The 17,610-nt window shown below is 50.6% G+C and overlaps 1 protein-coding gene across 1 annotated transcript in view; it reads right to left on the reverse strand.

Moving 5' to 3' along the window:
• Positions 1-6,613: 6,613 nt before the first annotated feature.
• SLC35B4 (solute carrier family 35 member B4) overlaps positions 6,614-17,610 on the reverse strand; it is a 13,552-nt gene continuing 2,555 nt past the window's right edge. Inside the window, exons 4-10 of the mRNA XM_009290436.2 lie at positions 16,137-16,186; positions 14,860-14,941; positions 13,408-13,468; positions 12,495-12,604; positions 12,191-12,266; positions 10,925-11,000; positions 6,614-10,067 (exon numbers count right to left, since the gene is read on the reverse strand). Of these exons, the coding sequence (XP_009288711.1) occupies positions 9,821-10,067; positions 10,925-11,000; positions 12,191-12,266; positions 12,495-12,604; positions 13,408-13,468; positions 14,860-14,941; positions 16,137-16,186 (702 nt within the window). The 3' untranslated portion in view covers positions 6,614-9,820. The remainder of the gene's footprint in view (positions 10,068-10,924; positions 11,001-12,190; positions 12,267-12,494; positions 12,605-13,407; positions 13,469-14,859; positions 14,942-16,136; positions 16,187-17,610) is intronic.

Below are 17,610 nucleotides of genomic sequence, written 5' to 3' on the forward strand. Positions count from 1 at the left end.
CAGTGGGTGTTGGGTGATATCCCAGTCACATCAGTATCTCTTTCCTTTTGCTTCCGTTCCTGCCCAGTTCTCCAAGCCAAGACCACTTCCACATTCAGCCCCAGCTCTCCGCAATTCCCTTGGCATGGTTACTCCCTTCTGTGTAAACCAGAACAAAACATGACAAGTTATCCCTGAATTGTGCTGAATTTCCTCCGCTTGAAGTGTGCAATCCTGCAAAAGCCTTGTACGTCTTTAGCGAGTGAGCACAGCGATTCAAACTACTCGTATTTACAGGAACAGTCTTAAATGTTAAGCTCTCCAGTGCAGGAATTGTATCTCTATTTTGATTATATAGAGCTGAGCATACAAGTGGAGTATAAATATGTTACTCTTATTTCCCAGTTGTAAAAAGAAATCATTTGTTCTGCTGTGATCAGGGTATTGGCTAGCTTACTTGCATTTGTATCACACAATAATGTTTGAAGAGAAATCTCCTATTTTGCAATCGGTTCTTGGGCCCTGAGCTTTCAAATATTCCCAAATGTGGTACATTCAGTGGGGTTACACATGCGGTCCAGGGGATAAGGGCCTTGCATGGAAGTAGGACGTGGGATTTTAAAAATACCGGGGAGAAGCTGAATTTGCTGGTCAATTCAGCAAAATATTCAGTTTCTTGCCTTCCCTCCCTAAACTTTTACTGCCATACACTCTCACTTGCTCTCTTCCCGCTCCCCAGCAGACCACAGATCGAATTGCTAACCCAATTCACGAGGTTCCCGAAAACAACCGCATTATGCTGACCTGCCCTTTGTCTACTGCACCCTGAAGCGTGGAACAGCTGGCCGAGTTTGAAGGCAGAAGTGCCGTTGGATTGCCGATATGTAATATTTACATTTCATTTAGCAGATTGTGAAGCTTTGCAGTTCGTCGTTTTTAGTTCGGAGCGTTTATTTTTGGCTGAAAGTACAGCACTTGTGACTTGGTGCCTATATATTTATAGACTGGCAGATAAAAGCGGGGCTGTTTCAGGGAACTCTGTTTTTATTGGCAGGAAGCATGTTTGGCTTACAGCAGAGTAACACCTTAAGTTAGTCATAGTCAAACAAGTCTCCGAGTCTTGAATTTTACAGAGGGGAGTACAACAAGCTGTTTAATTTCCCTTTTTTAAATTAAACATTCAACATTCAATAAAATCGGTAACTGTGGTTGCTGCCTTGTGAATGCAAATGGCTTTACCAGCCGGAGGATGTAGCCGCGTGCTTATCACACGTGCTCTGTCGTAGCCCTGTTTTACGCATCGGTAAATCGAGGCAGAGAGAAATTGCACTGATCTGTGTTATCTCATGAGTTTTTTTACAGGAATTGGGTCAGAACCCAGGAGTCCTGCATCTCTCCTCGGATGCCGGGTGAAGCAGAGGCGACCGTGCTTATGCAAAAGTGTTTTGGGAAGTCAAGGGCAGCTGTTTTATCCTGGTTCCTCCCTCAGGCCAGTAGCAAGGCGGTAGGAGTTACAACACAGATGCTGCAGGACAAGGAGCTGCTGAACTAAGGAATGACAGGTTTGTTAGACGTAAGGGGACGGTGTTTAGTACAGACCTGTGCCTGGAGGAGAGGATATGAAGTTTGCTAGCTAAAAGTTTGATGCACAGCTCAGTGGAGAATTCCAGGGGCTGCAGAATAGGTCCGTAAATAGCTGCTCCTGGAAATCTGCTGAGCATATTGAGTGCTGGAGGCCAAGATGCTCCATGGACAATCACAGAGTGCGTAGGCAGCCAGGGCAACCCGCTGCAGGCTTGGTAGAAGACGAGAGCAGGAGTCACATGGCAGCTCGGCTTCCCCAGCACCCGCTCCCCAAATTAGTAGCTGTATTTTTAAAAAATGGGTGCAAAATGGTTTGGTTTGGTACTCTGACCTTCATCTCCCTGCCTCCCTCCTCCACTAAACCCACTGATATGGGCCCTAGAAGCTAGAAACCACTGGTAGGGGCTTGACTTGCTGGTGAGACCACTGCGAATCCAGCAGCTACACCTTTTTATTTTATTTTTTTAAGCATGTTCTGGAAACAGATGGGGAATAGTTGCCAGTATTGACCAAAGGGCTATTTATTTCTCTGCAGAGCACGCACATCCATTTCTAAAAATACCTTCCTGAAGCGCCATGTCATGTCCCAGCAGCGACTGGCTGCCCCGCTACCTCTGCCTGCTCCCTCGGGAGCTTGTCTAATTGAATATGCTGCATAATATGCTGCTAATTTGGCAGCTGTCAAAATGAATTATTATTTTTTTTAACACTACCGCGGTGGGGGCGAGGAGATCTGCCACTCGGTGTGACTACACCAACTGCCCGTGTTTCTCTTTGCATCCCTGACTCAAGGGAGAGCCGGTGAAGGGCTTGAAGGAGACCCGTCGGGTCTTTCCTCGGTCTCACCCCGCACTTCCACGGCGTTGCTTCAACAACTCCAGCCCTGCAAACCGCTTGGGGTCCCCCGTCCGTTTACCAGTTGTTACTTCCATCACCAGCTGCGTTTGGAGTCACATACCTTCTCCCCATGGTCTGCGGGGTTGGCGCTCAAGCAAGTGCCCCTTGGTTCAGAGTCAGCCCTGCAGCCCCGGCGCTCAGCCCCCGGGGTGCTCAGCACTGCAGACCCTGCGTAAACTCTGCACTAAAGCAACCTGCTCTAGTTGCAGACGTCCCTGCCCACGGCAGGGGGGTTGGACTAGATGACCTTTAGAGGTCCCTTCCAACCCAAACTAGTCTATGATTCTAAATCTGGCTTCTTGGACGTACCCTTTCGGTAACCCTCACAAAATATTTCAAGCTTCTGAGATATTTTTTTCTGCCTCCTGTAAGGCGGAGGGAGAGGAACCCTTGTAGCTGAGGCTGAATTTCATTTTCCTGCGGGGAGGAGGAGGAGGAGGAGGAGGAGGCGGAGGTGGCTCCTACATTTTTATCATTCGTGTTTTTCCCTGCTCATACCTCAGAGCAAGTAGAAGCACGAAGGTGTAAATCAATATCTATCACAGAGGCATGAAGGCTCCACTGTGAAAAATCCCCCATGCCGAGGGTCCTTCCAGAGAAGAGATCTTCTCTTGAGACACACATCTCCATTCCCCGGTGCCTTCCTGGCTGATAACAGCACAGAGGCTCACAGCGGTTAGTCCCCTGCCTGGAGCAGAGATGGGGTGGCATCATAAATCCTCCAGCAGGAAAAGGATGGTTTCCCACATGTTGGAGACTACGTGGCGTTCAAAAGCAGCCAGGAGTGGTGTTCCTTGCACTAATCCCGTGCTTTGGGCCTTCCACTAGCCAACTGGGGGGACTATGAAGGACCATGTTCCTCTCCTCCCCTTGACATTTAGTTGACTCGGAGCGTTGCACTCCACCTTCCTCCGAGGCAGGGCATGATGCGGCACTCCCCACCCCACGTGCCTGCGTTTTGTGTGCTTGCACCCGGCTGGTATGATCTCAGGCCACCTGAAACACAGCCAGCGTGTGGCTGCACACCTTCACGACAGACCGGACTCGATGAGCCACGGTGTCTTCCAGGCTCTCAGAATGGAGATCTACCAACAAGGCAGCAGTCTTGCCTGATGGAGGGGGTTGGGGTATTTCTTCCTCTTCTCAAGGGTCAAAGCAGCTGCCAGCACAGCAGGAACGATGCTCCAGGGACTGTTTCCTCCCCTCCTGGCCTGATGGAAGACACCTCTGCTTGTTTTAGGTCCCTTTGCGATGCCCACTTTCTCTGCAGCACTTCAAGTGTCACCGCTGTGTCATCCTTTGGGCAGCATCTGCTTTTTGCCCTCTGAAGAGGGGACCAAGCTACCAGCCTGGGGGTTATTTCCACCCATGCGACTTTCACCACCCAGGGTCCTTCTGATGGCCCAAAGCAGGGTTAACCCCTCGTCTTGGCATGCATGACCACAGGCGTCGTCCCAGCAGAGACGGTGTCACCTGCCTCGTCCCTGGCCGGTCCCCAGCACCTCCTATGTGGGAAATGGGACCACGATGCTCCTGCTCTGCCTCCTCCCTCTCAGGCTGGAACAGGGTAAATTAACTGTCCCCTTGCCCTGTGCTGAGGTCCTTTGGTCAGTGCAGGGTCGGTGCATCCATCTTCCAGCTGCTCAGGGAGAGAGGGAGGGCGAAAGGTGAACGCCGGCTGGTTGTAACTGTGTGGAAGTGGAAAAATAATAATAAACACTAAAAATCTCCAGGGAACATTGGCGAGCTTTCGAAGAAGGAAGGGTGCCAGCAGAGACCCGTGAGCCTGAGGCAAAAAAAAAAATGGTTCTGTATCCTCTGAGCTCTTCCCCTCCCAAATTTCCCCCGTCAGTAAATCTCACCTTCTTGCCCTCTTGGGCTCCAGCTGCTGATTTATGATTGCTGTAATGAAAGACGCTGAACAGAAATGAACCGTGTGGCTCCAAGTGTTTTACAGAGACGTCTTTATCCCTCTCCTGCCCCTGTCATTTAATTTAGTGGCGGGAACAAGTTTTTTACACCTTGGAAGTGACAAGGATTTCATCGCGTTTCCCGAAGGAGTTCAAGGCTTTCCCTTTCGCTTTAATTAAAAAAAAAAAAATCCCTTGGTTCTCTCCGACCCACCGTGGCGAGCCAGGCCGTGACGTGCCAGGAAAGATTGAAAGCATTAATAAACACCAGCCCAAATGGAATGAAAGGCAAAAGATTTTGAACAGAAATCTCCAAGCTGATGAAAGCGGAGCCTGGCTGATGAGGATTTATTAAACGAACGGCTGCCAGGGTCTGGGGAAAGATGATTTGTTAAATTAGAAATATATATATACTTGGTAACTGCTGGAGAATTAAGCGTGCCCATTAAAGCTCTGAGATGGGGAAGGTTTAAAGGTGTGTTAAACGTGAAGTGATGGCCAGGATTTTAACGCCACGTCGCTGTTTTTGCAGTGGTGGAGACGTCACCGGGGGTCTGGAAAGACCACAGTAATCACTTCATTTCTTGCTTTTTTTTCTGTTTGGTTTTTTTTAAGCCAGGCCCCACGCGGGAAGCTGGACCGCTCAGCTGCGTTAACGTGACAAGGATCATCGCGTTTCCCGAAGGAGTTCAAGGCTTTCCCTTTCGCTTTAATTAAAAAAAAAAAAATCCCTTGGTTCTCTCCGACCCACCGTGGCGAGCCAGGCCGTGACGTGCCAGGAAAGATTGAAAGCATTAATAAACACCAGCCCAAATGGAATGAAAGGCAAAAGATTTTGAACAGAAATCTCCAAGCTGATGAAAGCGGAGCCTGGCTGATGAGGATTTATTAAACGAACGGCTGCCAGGGTCTGGGGAAAGATGATTTGTTAAATTAGAAATATATATATACTTGGTAACTGCTGGAGAATTAAGCGTGCCCATTAAAGCTCTGAGATGGGGAAGGTTTAAAGGTGTGTTAAACGTGAAGTGATGGCCAGGATTTTAACGCCACGTCGCTGTTTTTGCAGTGGTGGAGACGTCACCGGGGGTCTGGAAAGACCACAGTAATCACTTCATTTCTTGCTTTTTTTTCTGTTTGGTTTTTTTTAAGCCAGGCCCCACGCGGGAAGCTGGACCGCTCAGCTGAGTTAACGGTTAAGCGCTGATGCCAGGAGGCTTCGTTCCCTGTTTTGACCTCTCCTGGCATAACACCAGGGCAAGGGAAGCGGCGCTCTGTGCTGCATGGATGGGATTCCCAGAAACTGGGAGCCTAAACCAACTCTTGAGTCTTGCTTGGGGACCTCAAATCCTGATGGTTTCCTCAGTACCGACTGCTTCAGGCTCAAACTGCTGCCCCGAGCCAGGTTCCCCCAACCCCTGTGGGTGCTGCCGGGGACCTCGGCTGCCCAACTCACCCGCCTGGGTGCAATTAGAGACCGTCTGCAGCAAGTTAATGGATATAATTTATTATAAGTGTGATTAAAGAGGAGCCTCCCCCAGACCACCGTTCGCTTCTCTTGCTTTCCTACACCTCCCGCGCCAGCCCAGATCCTGGCTCAATACCCCTTTAGTAGGAACCGCAGCTGAAAGGGCTGGACGAGGCGGGTGGTCCTGGCTTAGTGCTGCGGAGAGGGAGGAAACAGCCACCCCGGTGAGTCTGCCGGCGCCACAGGCCTGTAGCTCATTATTGGTTTAGCTGCATTTGCCTCGTGCATTCGCCCGTCAGCCGCTGTGAACCAGGAGGAGGAGGAGGAGGAGAGGGGGACGTGGGATTTGAGGAAAGCAGCTTCGCACCTCGTGGCAGCAGCTAGAGGATAACGTTGGGCTGGAGTACAGCAGCCGGGCACATGCTTTCTGGGTAGGAGAGCCTGGCTTTGCTCAGCAGTACGGCCAAGCCCTAGAGGACACGTCTGGGGAGCTGCGGCTCCAGCCCTCTGGCTACGCCAGCCAGCGTGGTGGGTGAGGACTGGGGGTGCTGGCATTCAAGGACACCTGGGTGCTGGGCTCTGCAGCGCTGCTGGGGGTTTCAGGGGAGGGAGATGGTTGGGTCTTTCCCTCAAACCCCAGCAAGGCTGAGTCTTTCCTACCTTCTCTCATATTATAGGCAGGAGAAATTGTGTGTTGATTTCAGAGCCCCGTTAATTTTCCAACCACCAGCAGCAAAGCGTGAAAGGAGAAACAAGACGACCAACATACTTTGAAGAGGATACATATTTATTTTGGTTTTAAAAAAAACAACAACAAAAATACTGCCCTAAACCCAACCAGCCGACCCAAAAACTCTGCAAACCCAGAACACTGATCAAAAAGTATTTTGGCTCACCCACTTTTCCAGCCTCTGCTAAAAAATATGTGCTATTATTATCTCTACAGCAAACATTAAAACCAAACAAATCAGTAGCCCCATTTTGGGGGGGAGCCCTGGATTCAAATCCTAGTTTTGGCTAACAGGGGCCTTCTGCGTGGACCTTTCCTCCATCTCACAACCGGGCAAGCTCACCCGCTCTCCTACAGCAGGAAGGGAATCGCTGCCACTTCTGCGACGCTGTAACAATCATAAATACTCAGAAACACACAGATCACGCTGTAAAGTTAAAAAAAATATCCCTGACAACAACAAATAATAACCCATCGTTGACACCTGGTTCGAGTGAAGACCAAGTACAGCGCATGGTTAAAAGAGGAACCCAACCAGCCCCAAACCTACCAGCATCACACAGAAATTGGAGACAACATGCAGTTTCCTTGCTACAAAGAGCGACCTAGCGAGTAGGCTATGTACAGTATGTTACACTCACTCCGGCGCCTGCTCAGCTGTTGCTTTGCTAAATCCCCAGCCCAGCCTACAGCAACCACCGCCACGGCCGCCCAAGAGGAGTTACAGCTCCTGCTGCCCAACCGCGAACGCGGCTTCTGCCTTCAGCCTGGTGTCACACCGGTGTGTTTTAAGCTTTGATGAACCCCACCAAGTTGCCCGGTGTCCCCGATGCTTTCGCGCTGAACTCGTGTCGCCTTCCCCTCCCTCCCTGTCTCAGCTGAAGCTCCGTGTAAATAGCTCTGAAGGTCAAGATGAGGGATAAAGGTTTTGCCTCCCTCTGGGTCCTTCCTGGAGCCTGTGCAAAGAGCTGGAAGTGAGAGCTGACCTGCGCTAGGTGCTGGGGCAGCTGTTGGGGAACAGTCTCCTCATCTACAAAATCCTTGGAAACGTCCCATGTCTGACTCTCAAAATACAAGAGGTTTTTTCAGGCTCAGGAAAAATCAAAACCAGAAGAGAAAACCCTGCAGCATCTCAGGAAGGAGCGAGCTGCAGGTCCCGTCAGCATCGTACCGGCTCTGGTTGGGATGGAGTTAACTTCTTCCATAGCGGCCCGTACGGTCCTGGGCTTTGCATTTGTGGCTAAAACAGTGTTGACAACACACCGGTGTTTCAGCGCTTGCACAGCATCAAGGCTTTCCCTTTTTTCCCCACTCTGCCCCTCACCAACGATTAGGCCAGGGATGGGCAAGAAGCTGGGAAGGGGTGTATCCAAGACAGCTGATACAGACAAAAATCAGCAATAAAAAAACTGAGGGGAGGAGGTCTTGGAAAGGTGGCCATTGCTCGGGGACTGGCTGGGCACAGGTCTAACGGTGGGAGATGGTGAGTGGTCGCCTTTCCATCACTTGGGTTTTTTTTTTCCCTTCCTCTTTCCTTTGCTGTTACACCATCTTTATCTCTACTCACCAATTTTCTTGGGTTTGCCCTTCCTATCCACCCCCGCCCGGTCCCACCGTGAGGGACAGCGAGCGAGCAGCCATGCGGTGCTTCGCTGCCAGCTGGGGTTAACCCACCACAGGCACAGGTTTAACGCTGGAAGGGTTGTAAACGCCAAGGCTGGAAGCCATCGGGACGTTGGGTGGAGGAATAACGGAGTATAGTCCTTACTCGGCCAAGCTCGATGCGAATCAGGTTGACATTGCTGGATACCTTAATTATCACAGTTGAGCAGGGACAGTATCACGACGATGAGGACAAGGTGCTCCAGGAAAACTGAGGCAGCACAAAGTGCTCCCCGCTGCTCCGAGACCAAGACAAGGCTGCGCGCTAACCCTTGCTCTCCCCAACACTGAGCAGCTCCTAGAAGAGCTGTGGCTGCTGGTCCTCACCTTGCTGGGAGACACACATTGCCTACATGCACGGGGACACACCCAAAGCTCTTGCAGCCCACCCCTGCCCCAGTGGAGGGGTGACACTAAGGGACACCGGTCCTGCGCCAGGTGGATGCTGCTATGATGCACAGAAATGCCACGAGCGAAGCTGATGGCTGAGGGGTGGGAGAAGGGAAGAGGAGAACTGGGTGAAGGGACAGTAAAACCAGCCCCCCCCCTGCCCCCAGCAGCAGAAACAAGCTCAGCTGTACTGGCCCTTCTTAAGTTTCTTGGCGTCATTTGAACCCTGAGGTTGGGCTGGATCTGGGGGGACCACAGGCGTGCTGGGGGCTCAGCACAGTTCGTTGCAGCTGACTGCTGGTAACGAAGCCCACCGAACGCGCTTGTAATGAGGGAAAAAGTAGGAAGCGACTGAAAAGTGACCTGCACTGAGGACCTAACCAAAGCAGGAGGAACCCCTGATACCCTCCGGCTGGTGAAGTATCAGGGCAACATCTGAGGACTCAGCGAAGCCTCAACAGCACTTCACCATCTCCCTGAGAAGGCTGCGAAGGTGACACGGTGACACTTTCTGTCCCCTTATCATCACCCCTTGTTGGTCTCCTCAGGCTCCCAACTAGGCCCTGCTACTAGTGACGGGGGCTCGGTGGCTTGGGAATCAGCCCCCTGGGCCACTCCCCAGTGGAGGATCTACTGGGCAGACTGGAGGGCTCTATAGCTACAGGTGTATCCGACACCCTCCCAGCACAGATGGTAGGATCAGGCAACAGGGACTCAGGTTAACAGCCAGGCCTGGCATTTCCAGTGTTAACTAACAACCTGCTGCACAAACAGCAGTTCCCCGGGGCTCAGCCATCCGCTACGACCACCTGGACATTAAAGGACGGCACCAAACAGGCTCAGGGTCCAGCTCATCAAAGCCGGGAGGAGTGGACAACAGCACCACAACAAGGTTGGGCTCCTAACAGAGAAGTGGGTCAGCTTTTACATTACTTAAAAAGGGTTATTCAAACGAAAAAAACAGGGGGAGAGGTTGGAAGCGAAAGGGGTTGCATAAAAAAAATGCAACCTTGCAAAAATAACCGTATCGTCTCTCCATGATCCATTTCAGGTAGGTTCCCAGTGGAGGCTCCACGGTTCCCAGGAGCCTGGGACAGCCAACACCTCCCCCGTGTCATAAAAACAACCCCCCTCTGGGGGATTCCCTGCTGCTCTGCTCTATAAAACAATAAAAAGGTCCCCGCAGAGAGTCCCCGGCTGTTACTCCTCCTTCGGCCTCTTCCTCCAGTGGGCCAGGAAGGGCCTGAGGCTGTTCCACACCTCCGTGTACATGAGAGTCCCCACGAAGACGAAGGTGGTGCCCAGCCAGTGCCAGGCCGTGAAGGGGTTGCGGAAGTAGAGGATGGAGAAGATGAGGCTGACGAACTTGCGCAGCGTCACCACCAGCGTGACGGTGAGGGAGGTGCACTCCGTGGTGAGGATGAAGACGCCTCGGATGCAGACGTATCTGGGTGGGCGGAGGTAAGGGGACAGCGGGGCTGAAGAGGGAGGACACCTGGGCAGGCCTTCGGGAATGAAAAGGACCGGGCAATGGATAGCCCCAGTCTGGTTATTGAGGGAATAAAATTCCCTTCTCCTCAGATTGGCATTTCTACAGCTACAAACAGCTTCACTACAAACCCCAGGGACACCCCAAATCTCCCAGACTCCCCCCGACCCTGCTCTGGGACAGCAAAACTACCCCACTAGAGCAGCTGGGGCTGACGTGTTGGCAAAAGGTTAATGGCGCGCAGGGTTTACAGTCCCTGCCACAGAGCCACGGGAAGCTAAAAATCAGACTTCTCCGTTGATACGCAGCAGAAGTCTCCTTTCCTCCCTGAGGGGGCGTGGGAAAGGCAGATTAAACAAGGGGGTTTCATGGAGGAGCGTGAGCAGCAACAGGGCACAGTGCTCTCTCAACAGTGAGAGGAAAACGGTAAGAGGGCCTTGGACTGAAGGGTCCCTTTCTCGAGGGCATCTCAGCTTCATCAGACTTGCAGACCTCTCCTCTCTGCCTGGAAGACTCTACACGCTGATGTATTACAAATAGCTCCTGATCTGTCCCTTCTTCCTAGAGCTGGCTAGCAAAACTGCCGTGAGTTTGTACCAGTCGGCCTGTCCCCGGGGAGGCGGTGGCAGATTTCAGCCACCCTGGAAAAAACGTAAGCCCTGGGTTAAATTCCACTCTATATTTTCCGAGTTACACAAACATCAGCTCCCAAATGCAGGGAAGACTCGAAGGACTCGGCAACCCCACCCCGTTCCTCCTCTCCCACCCCACTGCCATCTCCGTGGCGTGTCTCAAGCTGAGCTTTGAAAGGATACTGAGTGATGACGTTCATGAGGAGGTAGAACCACATGATTGGCAGGGTCAGCCCGATCACTGGGACCTGGAACAGCTCTGCGGGAAGAAAGGATAGAGCGAGGTCACTGCCCTGCTACTGCTTAAAGAAGATGCAAGGAGAGGTGTCTCCCTCCTGTCCAGGATTGACCATGATCCAGGACATGCTGCAGCTTCAGGAGGTCGTTGCTGCATTAGGCAGACTGAGGTGTGGGCGCATTTTGATTTTGTTCCAAATGCAGAGTTATCTTGTTCTTACTGTGATAAAGGACAAATACAAGAGAGTTTGCAGATATTTATGCTTGGACTTCCCATAGGGAAGAAAGGAAGACGGAGGAAGAGGTAGGCTAAGGAAAAAAGACATTAAAAGAAAAGCTCTGTCTTGCTTTCTTGTGTCAGGGCTGCCCTACTGTAACAGCTGGATGAATCGACCGTGTGGCTCTGAGAGGCCGACAGCACTAGCATGGGAAAGCCTGCATAGCACCGGCAAAACGAAAGCCAACGGGTCCGTGTTTACACCTGTGGTTGAGGATTTGGTCCTGTTACCCCCGTTTTTGAACGACCGCATTCCTTTCCCCAGGAGTCACCTATCTCATGCTTTCCTGGAGAGGGTGTAGCATGCTAGAAGTACTTTGCAACGATATTAATGAACAGATTAAAGTGCTCCACGCATGCAAATATCCTCTGTACCCAGAGGGAATTAAAGAACCAGCAAACCTACTCAGCAAAGATCCCTCCAGTTTCACAAAATTGGGATCGGAATATAGGAAGCTTGCTGGCACTGAAAAGCCTGGTGAATTTTACTATTAAACTTAAGCAGATGTATAGCTCAGGGTGGATGGATGAGCAATCTGGCTGGGCCCAACACGTGTACGCGTGTGCATTAGTGCAAAGCTTGGGTTTTAACCACAGTGATCCAAACAGTAACTCATGGCTTAGCTTTGCAAGCTGCCGTGGCACCAGCTGAACGGTCAGCTGCCCATGGCCAGGCTCTCAGCAGTCAGCAATCACCACTTGTCCAAGCGTGCTGGCATCTGGCCTACCATGAGGAAGAGGTTGGACAACGTCCCCAAGACACTGTGGGGTTTTTTTTTGGCTTTTGGCTTTCTATCAAACCTGAAAATTCAAAGGGCTTGAATATCCAGAGACAAAGAGTCTGACATGCACAACTGCTGGACCGAAAGCTTCCTACAGCATTTTCCAGAGGACAGAAAGGTACGAGGGCAAGGGTCCGTCTGCGCAACACTCACCGGACTGGCTGAAGAGGACTGCGTGGTGGTAGATGTTTGGGGCAAGGAGGACAAAGCCAGGGAGTGGTAACGCGTGCTGGAGAGACAAGTAAAGACGTGATGTTAACAGATTATGCGAACCCACCCTGCTTCTCATCCTGGGAAACCAGCCTCACACGTCTGGATGAGAGCACACTCTTCACCGCTCCAGCCTTGCAGCGTGTGATCCTTTGGATTTGGGCCGAGCACAGGGCGGGAGGGGAAGGGACTCTCTTAGCAGCTCTGTCTGCCCAGTAAAAGCAACAGAAAAGACATGGTGGCTTACATTGTAAAAAAGGGCCTCTTTGGAGTGCTTCCCAAACTGCTTGTACAGCATCTCCTGGAAAATCCCCATCCTGGCAGACATGAGGAGGGCGAAGGTGAGTGCAGCAATACCTGGAACAGAAGCACAGCCTTGCAACACTGCTCAGGGATGGCATAGCTCAAGTCAAACAGCATGACGGCTCCCTTGATTTGGCTTTCAGTGAAAAAAGCCGAAGCATCTAGACTTGATAAGATGGGCAGAAAATTGATAATGGTCTTGAGGACACAGGTGTCTTATTACAAAAGCTGAGACGCCAAGAGACTTCTGAAAAGATCATCTCTTTAAAAAGAGACTCAGCCCTGGCAAGCAGAGTTGGTGGGATACCAGGGATACAGTTGTTTGTCACTATTGCCAATACATCAATCCCAGTTTCCCTGAAAAGCCACCAGTAAATCTAGGTTGGAGGTATAAAAATAGACTCAAGTGCCAGACTGCAGAGACTCCTCCATGAAATACTGTGCTGAATGAACACTTGAACCAGCTACAGCCCCCCTCCCTCTCTGCAGCACAGCTCACGGCATCAGCTATATCAGGTAGGGCTGCTTTTGCAGAGAGAAATCAGGAGGATATCTGCAAACATGCATGACTGCAGTCTCATTCTGTCACTAAGCCATTACCTTGCAGAAACCCCTTAGGTGCCGTACTTAACTTGTTGGCCAAATGAAGAGTATCTCCTTGCACAAAGCTGCTAATGAGTGCCACAAAACCCCATTCTTTGCAAATCGACATCTACCAGATGCTCAGCACAACTTAACCTCAGTGCGGGGACTCCCACCAGAGTCTGCTTTGCGCAACCCACATGGCCAAGGACATCAGTGAGCCGAGTCTTGCCAGCATCCCAGCAAGGTCGGCTGGAGATGTGGCACTCACATACCTAGCAGCCACCACAAGAAAACTTGGAGTCCGTCCTCTTCATTTAAGCTGGAGTCAGATGCCTGGTGGAGGGAGACACAACACAGTCACCATGAGCCACCGTGTCCCTGCAGCTCATTCGGACCTGCCTGTACCTCACTCTCGGTTTGTGTTGTGTTCCAAGCAAGCCCATAAAGCAAAGACCGTCCAAGGTCTCACATTCTCCAGAGTTCCTTCCCTGGCTGAACAGAGGTGGTAGCAACTACAGCATACTTTGCTTTCCACTCTGCTTCAGGGAATGCACCAGATTCCAGCCAAAGTGTAAAAGTCTGATCAAGAAAGTAGCTTTTCTGAAAGAAATGCCCTGGCTTGGCCAGAGACCAAACTCTTCAACCACAAAAATAATCAGTGCCACTTAGAAAGCTCGCACAGACAGCCCATTGGCAGGCTCCTTTGTCCCCATCTCAGAGGTGGGTGTGCAGGAAAAAAGAAGGGCTCTGGCCAAGCCCCAGTCAGATACTGAAACCAGGACTCTGGCTTGTGGTCAAGACATTGAGGAAACCAGGCCTGCGGATGCTGTTAGCCGAGGGTGAAACTCTAGGTAGCATGACTTGGTTCAACTCTCTTTCACTGTGGTTTAGGGCAAATTAGATAACTCACCTTTGCCACAGCTGTCCATGCTATATCAAAACCCCATGCCTGCTGAGAGTTAATTTGGATTAATACAGAGCAAGGCTGCATAGCACAGACCTTCCTCAGACACCCTAAGAGTATAAATAGCTATTAAATGATGGGGGACTTGGAGGTTTGACAGCCCTGTTTCTTTCCAATCTCTCAGAGCTGGATTAAGTGCAACCAATTTTCACTTGACCACCGCTTTATGCCATTTTTCTGTCTTCGGTTGACAAGATCAGGCTGTGGGTGCTGACCCAGGAAAAGCCCAAAGTGTTGTTACACATGGATTTTCTTCACTCCCTCCTGTTCTCCAAATACACGCACTTTATTTCAAGGGTGACAGAAAGTCACGCTGGATGACAACAGATCTAGAAAAATCTAGCCTGAAAGCCAACTATCTCTTCTGGGATAAAAAGAGCAAAGATTTAAGATGGCTGAGTTTTGTTTAAGATTCACCTGCTCCTAACTGCAACACATTGCAGTAAGGGCAAGAGAAAACAGCTTCCAGCTGTGGCAAAAAAATAATGGTATATTCTCAGCAAACAGCAACCTGAACAACACAGGATAAAAGGCATCTGTAATTAAGTTAAATCACGTGCATGTGTGTGCGTCCCTTCCCTCCAAACCACAGGAACATGAGACCAGGAACAAGACCTTCCGGGGAGCAGATCTAGAGCTAGGAGACATCTTGTCTCTCCATTAATAGTCAGGCAAAGGGAATTAATGATGAAGGTGCTGACAGCAGCTCCTCCTCTCAATAGGTTCACAGCTATGACCTCAGGCCCTTTCCAATCCTTACCACTTGCTTTGCAGACATGAAAGTGCAGGTAAAGATCCCCAGGGACACCAGGGCTATGGACGTGTATTTAGATACGCTGTATCTGCACAGGGGAGAAGACAGAAGTCAGTGATCCAGCCCAGCCTCATGTTGTTCATCTACTGCTCCCTTGCATTGCATTTTGCTCCATTACGCCGGTGTGAACTTGGGGTAATGGGCACATACCCGTTACTTAACGTTGGACATTGCTGGGAGGGAAGGCCAACTTACTCCAGCTGCAACAAAAAAGAAGCATTTGGACCAAGATCTCCTTGCCCGTGGCAAAGGATCCCTCCCAGATCAAAGCCAGCGCGGATCTCTGCATAGTGATGGAGTGGCAGGGGAAGTGCCCACATTGGTCCCACAGCCAGACCCCAGCAGCTGGGAGGACCCTCCTGTCCTGATGTCTTTGCCCACTGTGGTGGGTTGACCCCAGCCAGCAGCCAAGCACCTACACAGCCACTCGCTCATTCCCCCAGGCTTGTGGGATGGGGGGAGAACTAGAAGAGCAAGAATGAGAGAACTCGTGGGTTGAGCTAAGGAGTTTAATAGGTGAGGGTGGGGAAAAACCAACAAAACCAATGCAAAAGCAATCACTCACCACCTCCCATAAGCATGGCCATCTTGGAAGCCAACTCCCCCCAACCCCCTTCTTCCTCTACCCTGGTTTCTATTGCAGCTCACGACATTATATGGCATAGAATATCCCTTTGGCCATTTTGGATCAGTTGTCCCAGCTGTATCCCCTCTCAACTTCTTGTCTACTCCCAGCCTACTCGCTGGGGGGAAGAGTGGGAAAAACAGAGAGCCTTGACCCTGTGTTAAGCACTGTTCAGCAATAGCCAAAACATCAGTGTGCTACCAACACTGCTTTAGCCACAGATCCCAAACACAACACCATATGGGCTGCTATGAAGAAAGTTAACTCCATCCCAGCTAGACCCAGTACAGCCGTCCGTCAGGAGCGGTACTGGCCTCACAGAAGTAAGAGGAAAGAAAAGAGCTAACATAGAAGGCTGCAGTCGTGTAAAACCTTTCTTTTCAGTCCATGCTTGCCTTAAAGGAAGGAGTGAGGGGTGGTGGAAATGCAGAAGAGGGAACTATTCCAGCCTCTAGTCCAGGCACACCTGTGTGGCCCTGTTTCCCCATCAGTAAAACAAGAGTATTTAACGGGAAAGGGAAGGGCACAAAACACCAGTCAGGAGTAAGTCAATGGCAGAGCATTCCCTGATGATATAAGAAAGAGGCTTGTGATTTACCTTTTCTTCAAAATGATGATACCTAGAGCCATGCTTGCTATGAGAGAGCCCTGGGAAAGAAGAGAGAGAGAAGAAAAACAAAATAGAAAGTCAGCATGACAAACTTCCCCGGACTGGGATGCCCAGCCCAGAGAAACACTGCAAACTCAATACAACTAATGCCAAAACACCAACAGAAATGCCAGAACAGGATCAGGGAGACTGACAGGGTGGGGACGAGAGGAAATGGCCTCAAGTTGTGCCAGGGGAGGTTTAGATTGGATATTAGGAAAAAATTCTTCACCGAAAGGGTTGTCAAGCATTGGAACAGGCTGCCCAGGGGAGCGGTTGAGTCCCCATCCCTGGAGGTATTTAAAAGACGTGCAGATGTGGTGCTTAGGGACATGGTTCAGTGGTGGACTTGGCAGTGTTAGGTTTGCGGTTGGAGTCAATGATCCTAAAGGTCTTTTCCAACCTAAATGATTCTATGATTCCATGAGTCTCACTTCAGCTAGGAGGAGGGGAGAAGTTGAGCTGGGTGGCTTGGGAACAAGGATGCTGGGACAAACAGGTTACTAGGATCTTCTGGCCAGTGAGCCTCCCCCTTTTTTGGCCCACTCGTGACACTCAGTGTGTGCTACAGACCAGAACATGGCCAAATCACTGTGTTTTTAATTGGGAACAGGAGTACGGCTCCATAGATTGACTGCAGGGCTGCAATACAAGAACCATCCCTCATGGTTAACGCAGGACAGGTCTCCTAGAGTGTTGTCTGGTTTTCTTCTTTTTAACCTCTCCTGACTTCAGGTATCTCAACCCCATGATGTGTTGTGGGAGAACAGCCCCCGCCCAGCAGATCTGCCCAGATTTTGTTATTCCCAACAGCTGGGGCTCCATTTTATTTGGTTTTAACAGATGTTTTAGCCCGACACTCATCTACACTTAAGTGAAGATGAATTTTAATAGCATTTTCCAAAGCAAAGACCTATGCAGTAACAGTGAGGGTGGAACTAGGCCAAATCCACGCTCTCTGACCTGGGGTGTTTAACCAAGACACCTACACTAGGACATGAACCACTTGGTGTAGCTGTGCGGTGGAAGGGAAAGCTGGGTCCCTTTGGCCAGCAATTCAGTCCATCCAGGGCTGACAGCCAGAGTCTGAGCTTAGTTTTGTCATTGTTACTTCCCCATCACCTTTGGAAATATGAAGCCTGTTTGAGCCTGAGTTTCCTCGTCTGTCCATTAAGTTGAAATTTAATGATTAACACTCTGAAAGCGAGAACTGGAGCTGAGCCTTCAGAGCAAGGTTGCTCGCCCCACAAGTTAGCTGGAGTTTAGTATTTGCACAGGGTTTTGGAGCCCTCAGGGAAAGAGAGGGTGGCAGAACACATGCACCAGGGACAGTGCTTGCAGAGATCATAGAATCATAGAATAGTTTGGGTTGGAAGGGACCTCTAAAGGTCATCTAGTCCAACCCCCCTGCCGTGGGCAGGGA

Source organism: Aptenodytes forsteri, unplaced genomic scaffold, assembly GCF_000699145.1.
Source record: "Aptenodytes forsteri isolate BGI_AS27 unplaced genomic scaffold, ASM69914v1 Scaffold173, whole genome shotgun sequence".
Classification (NCBI taxonomy): Eukaryota; Metazoa; Chordata; class Aves; order Sphenisciformes; family Spheniscidae; genus Aptenodytes; species Aptenodytes forsteri.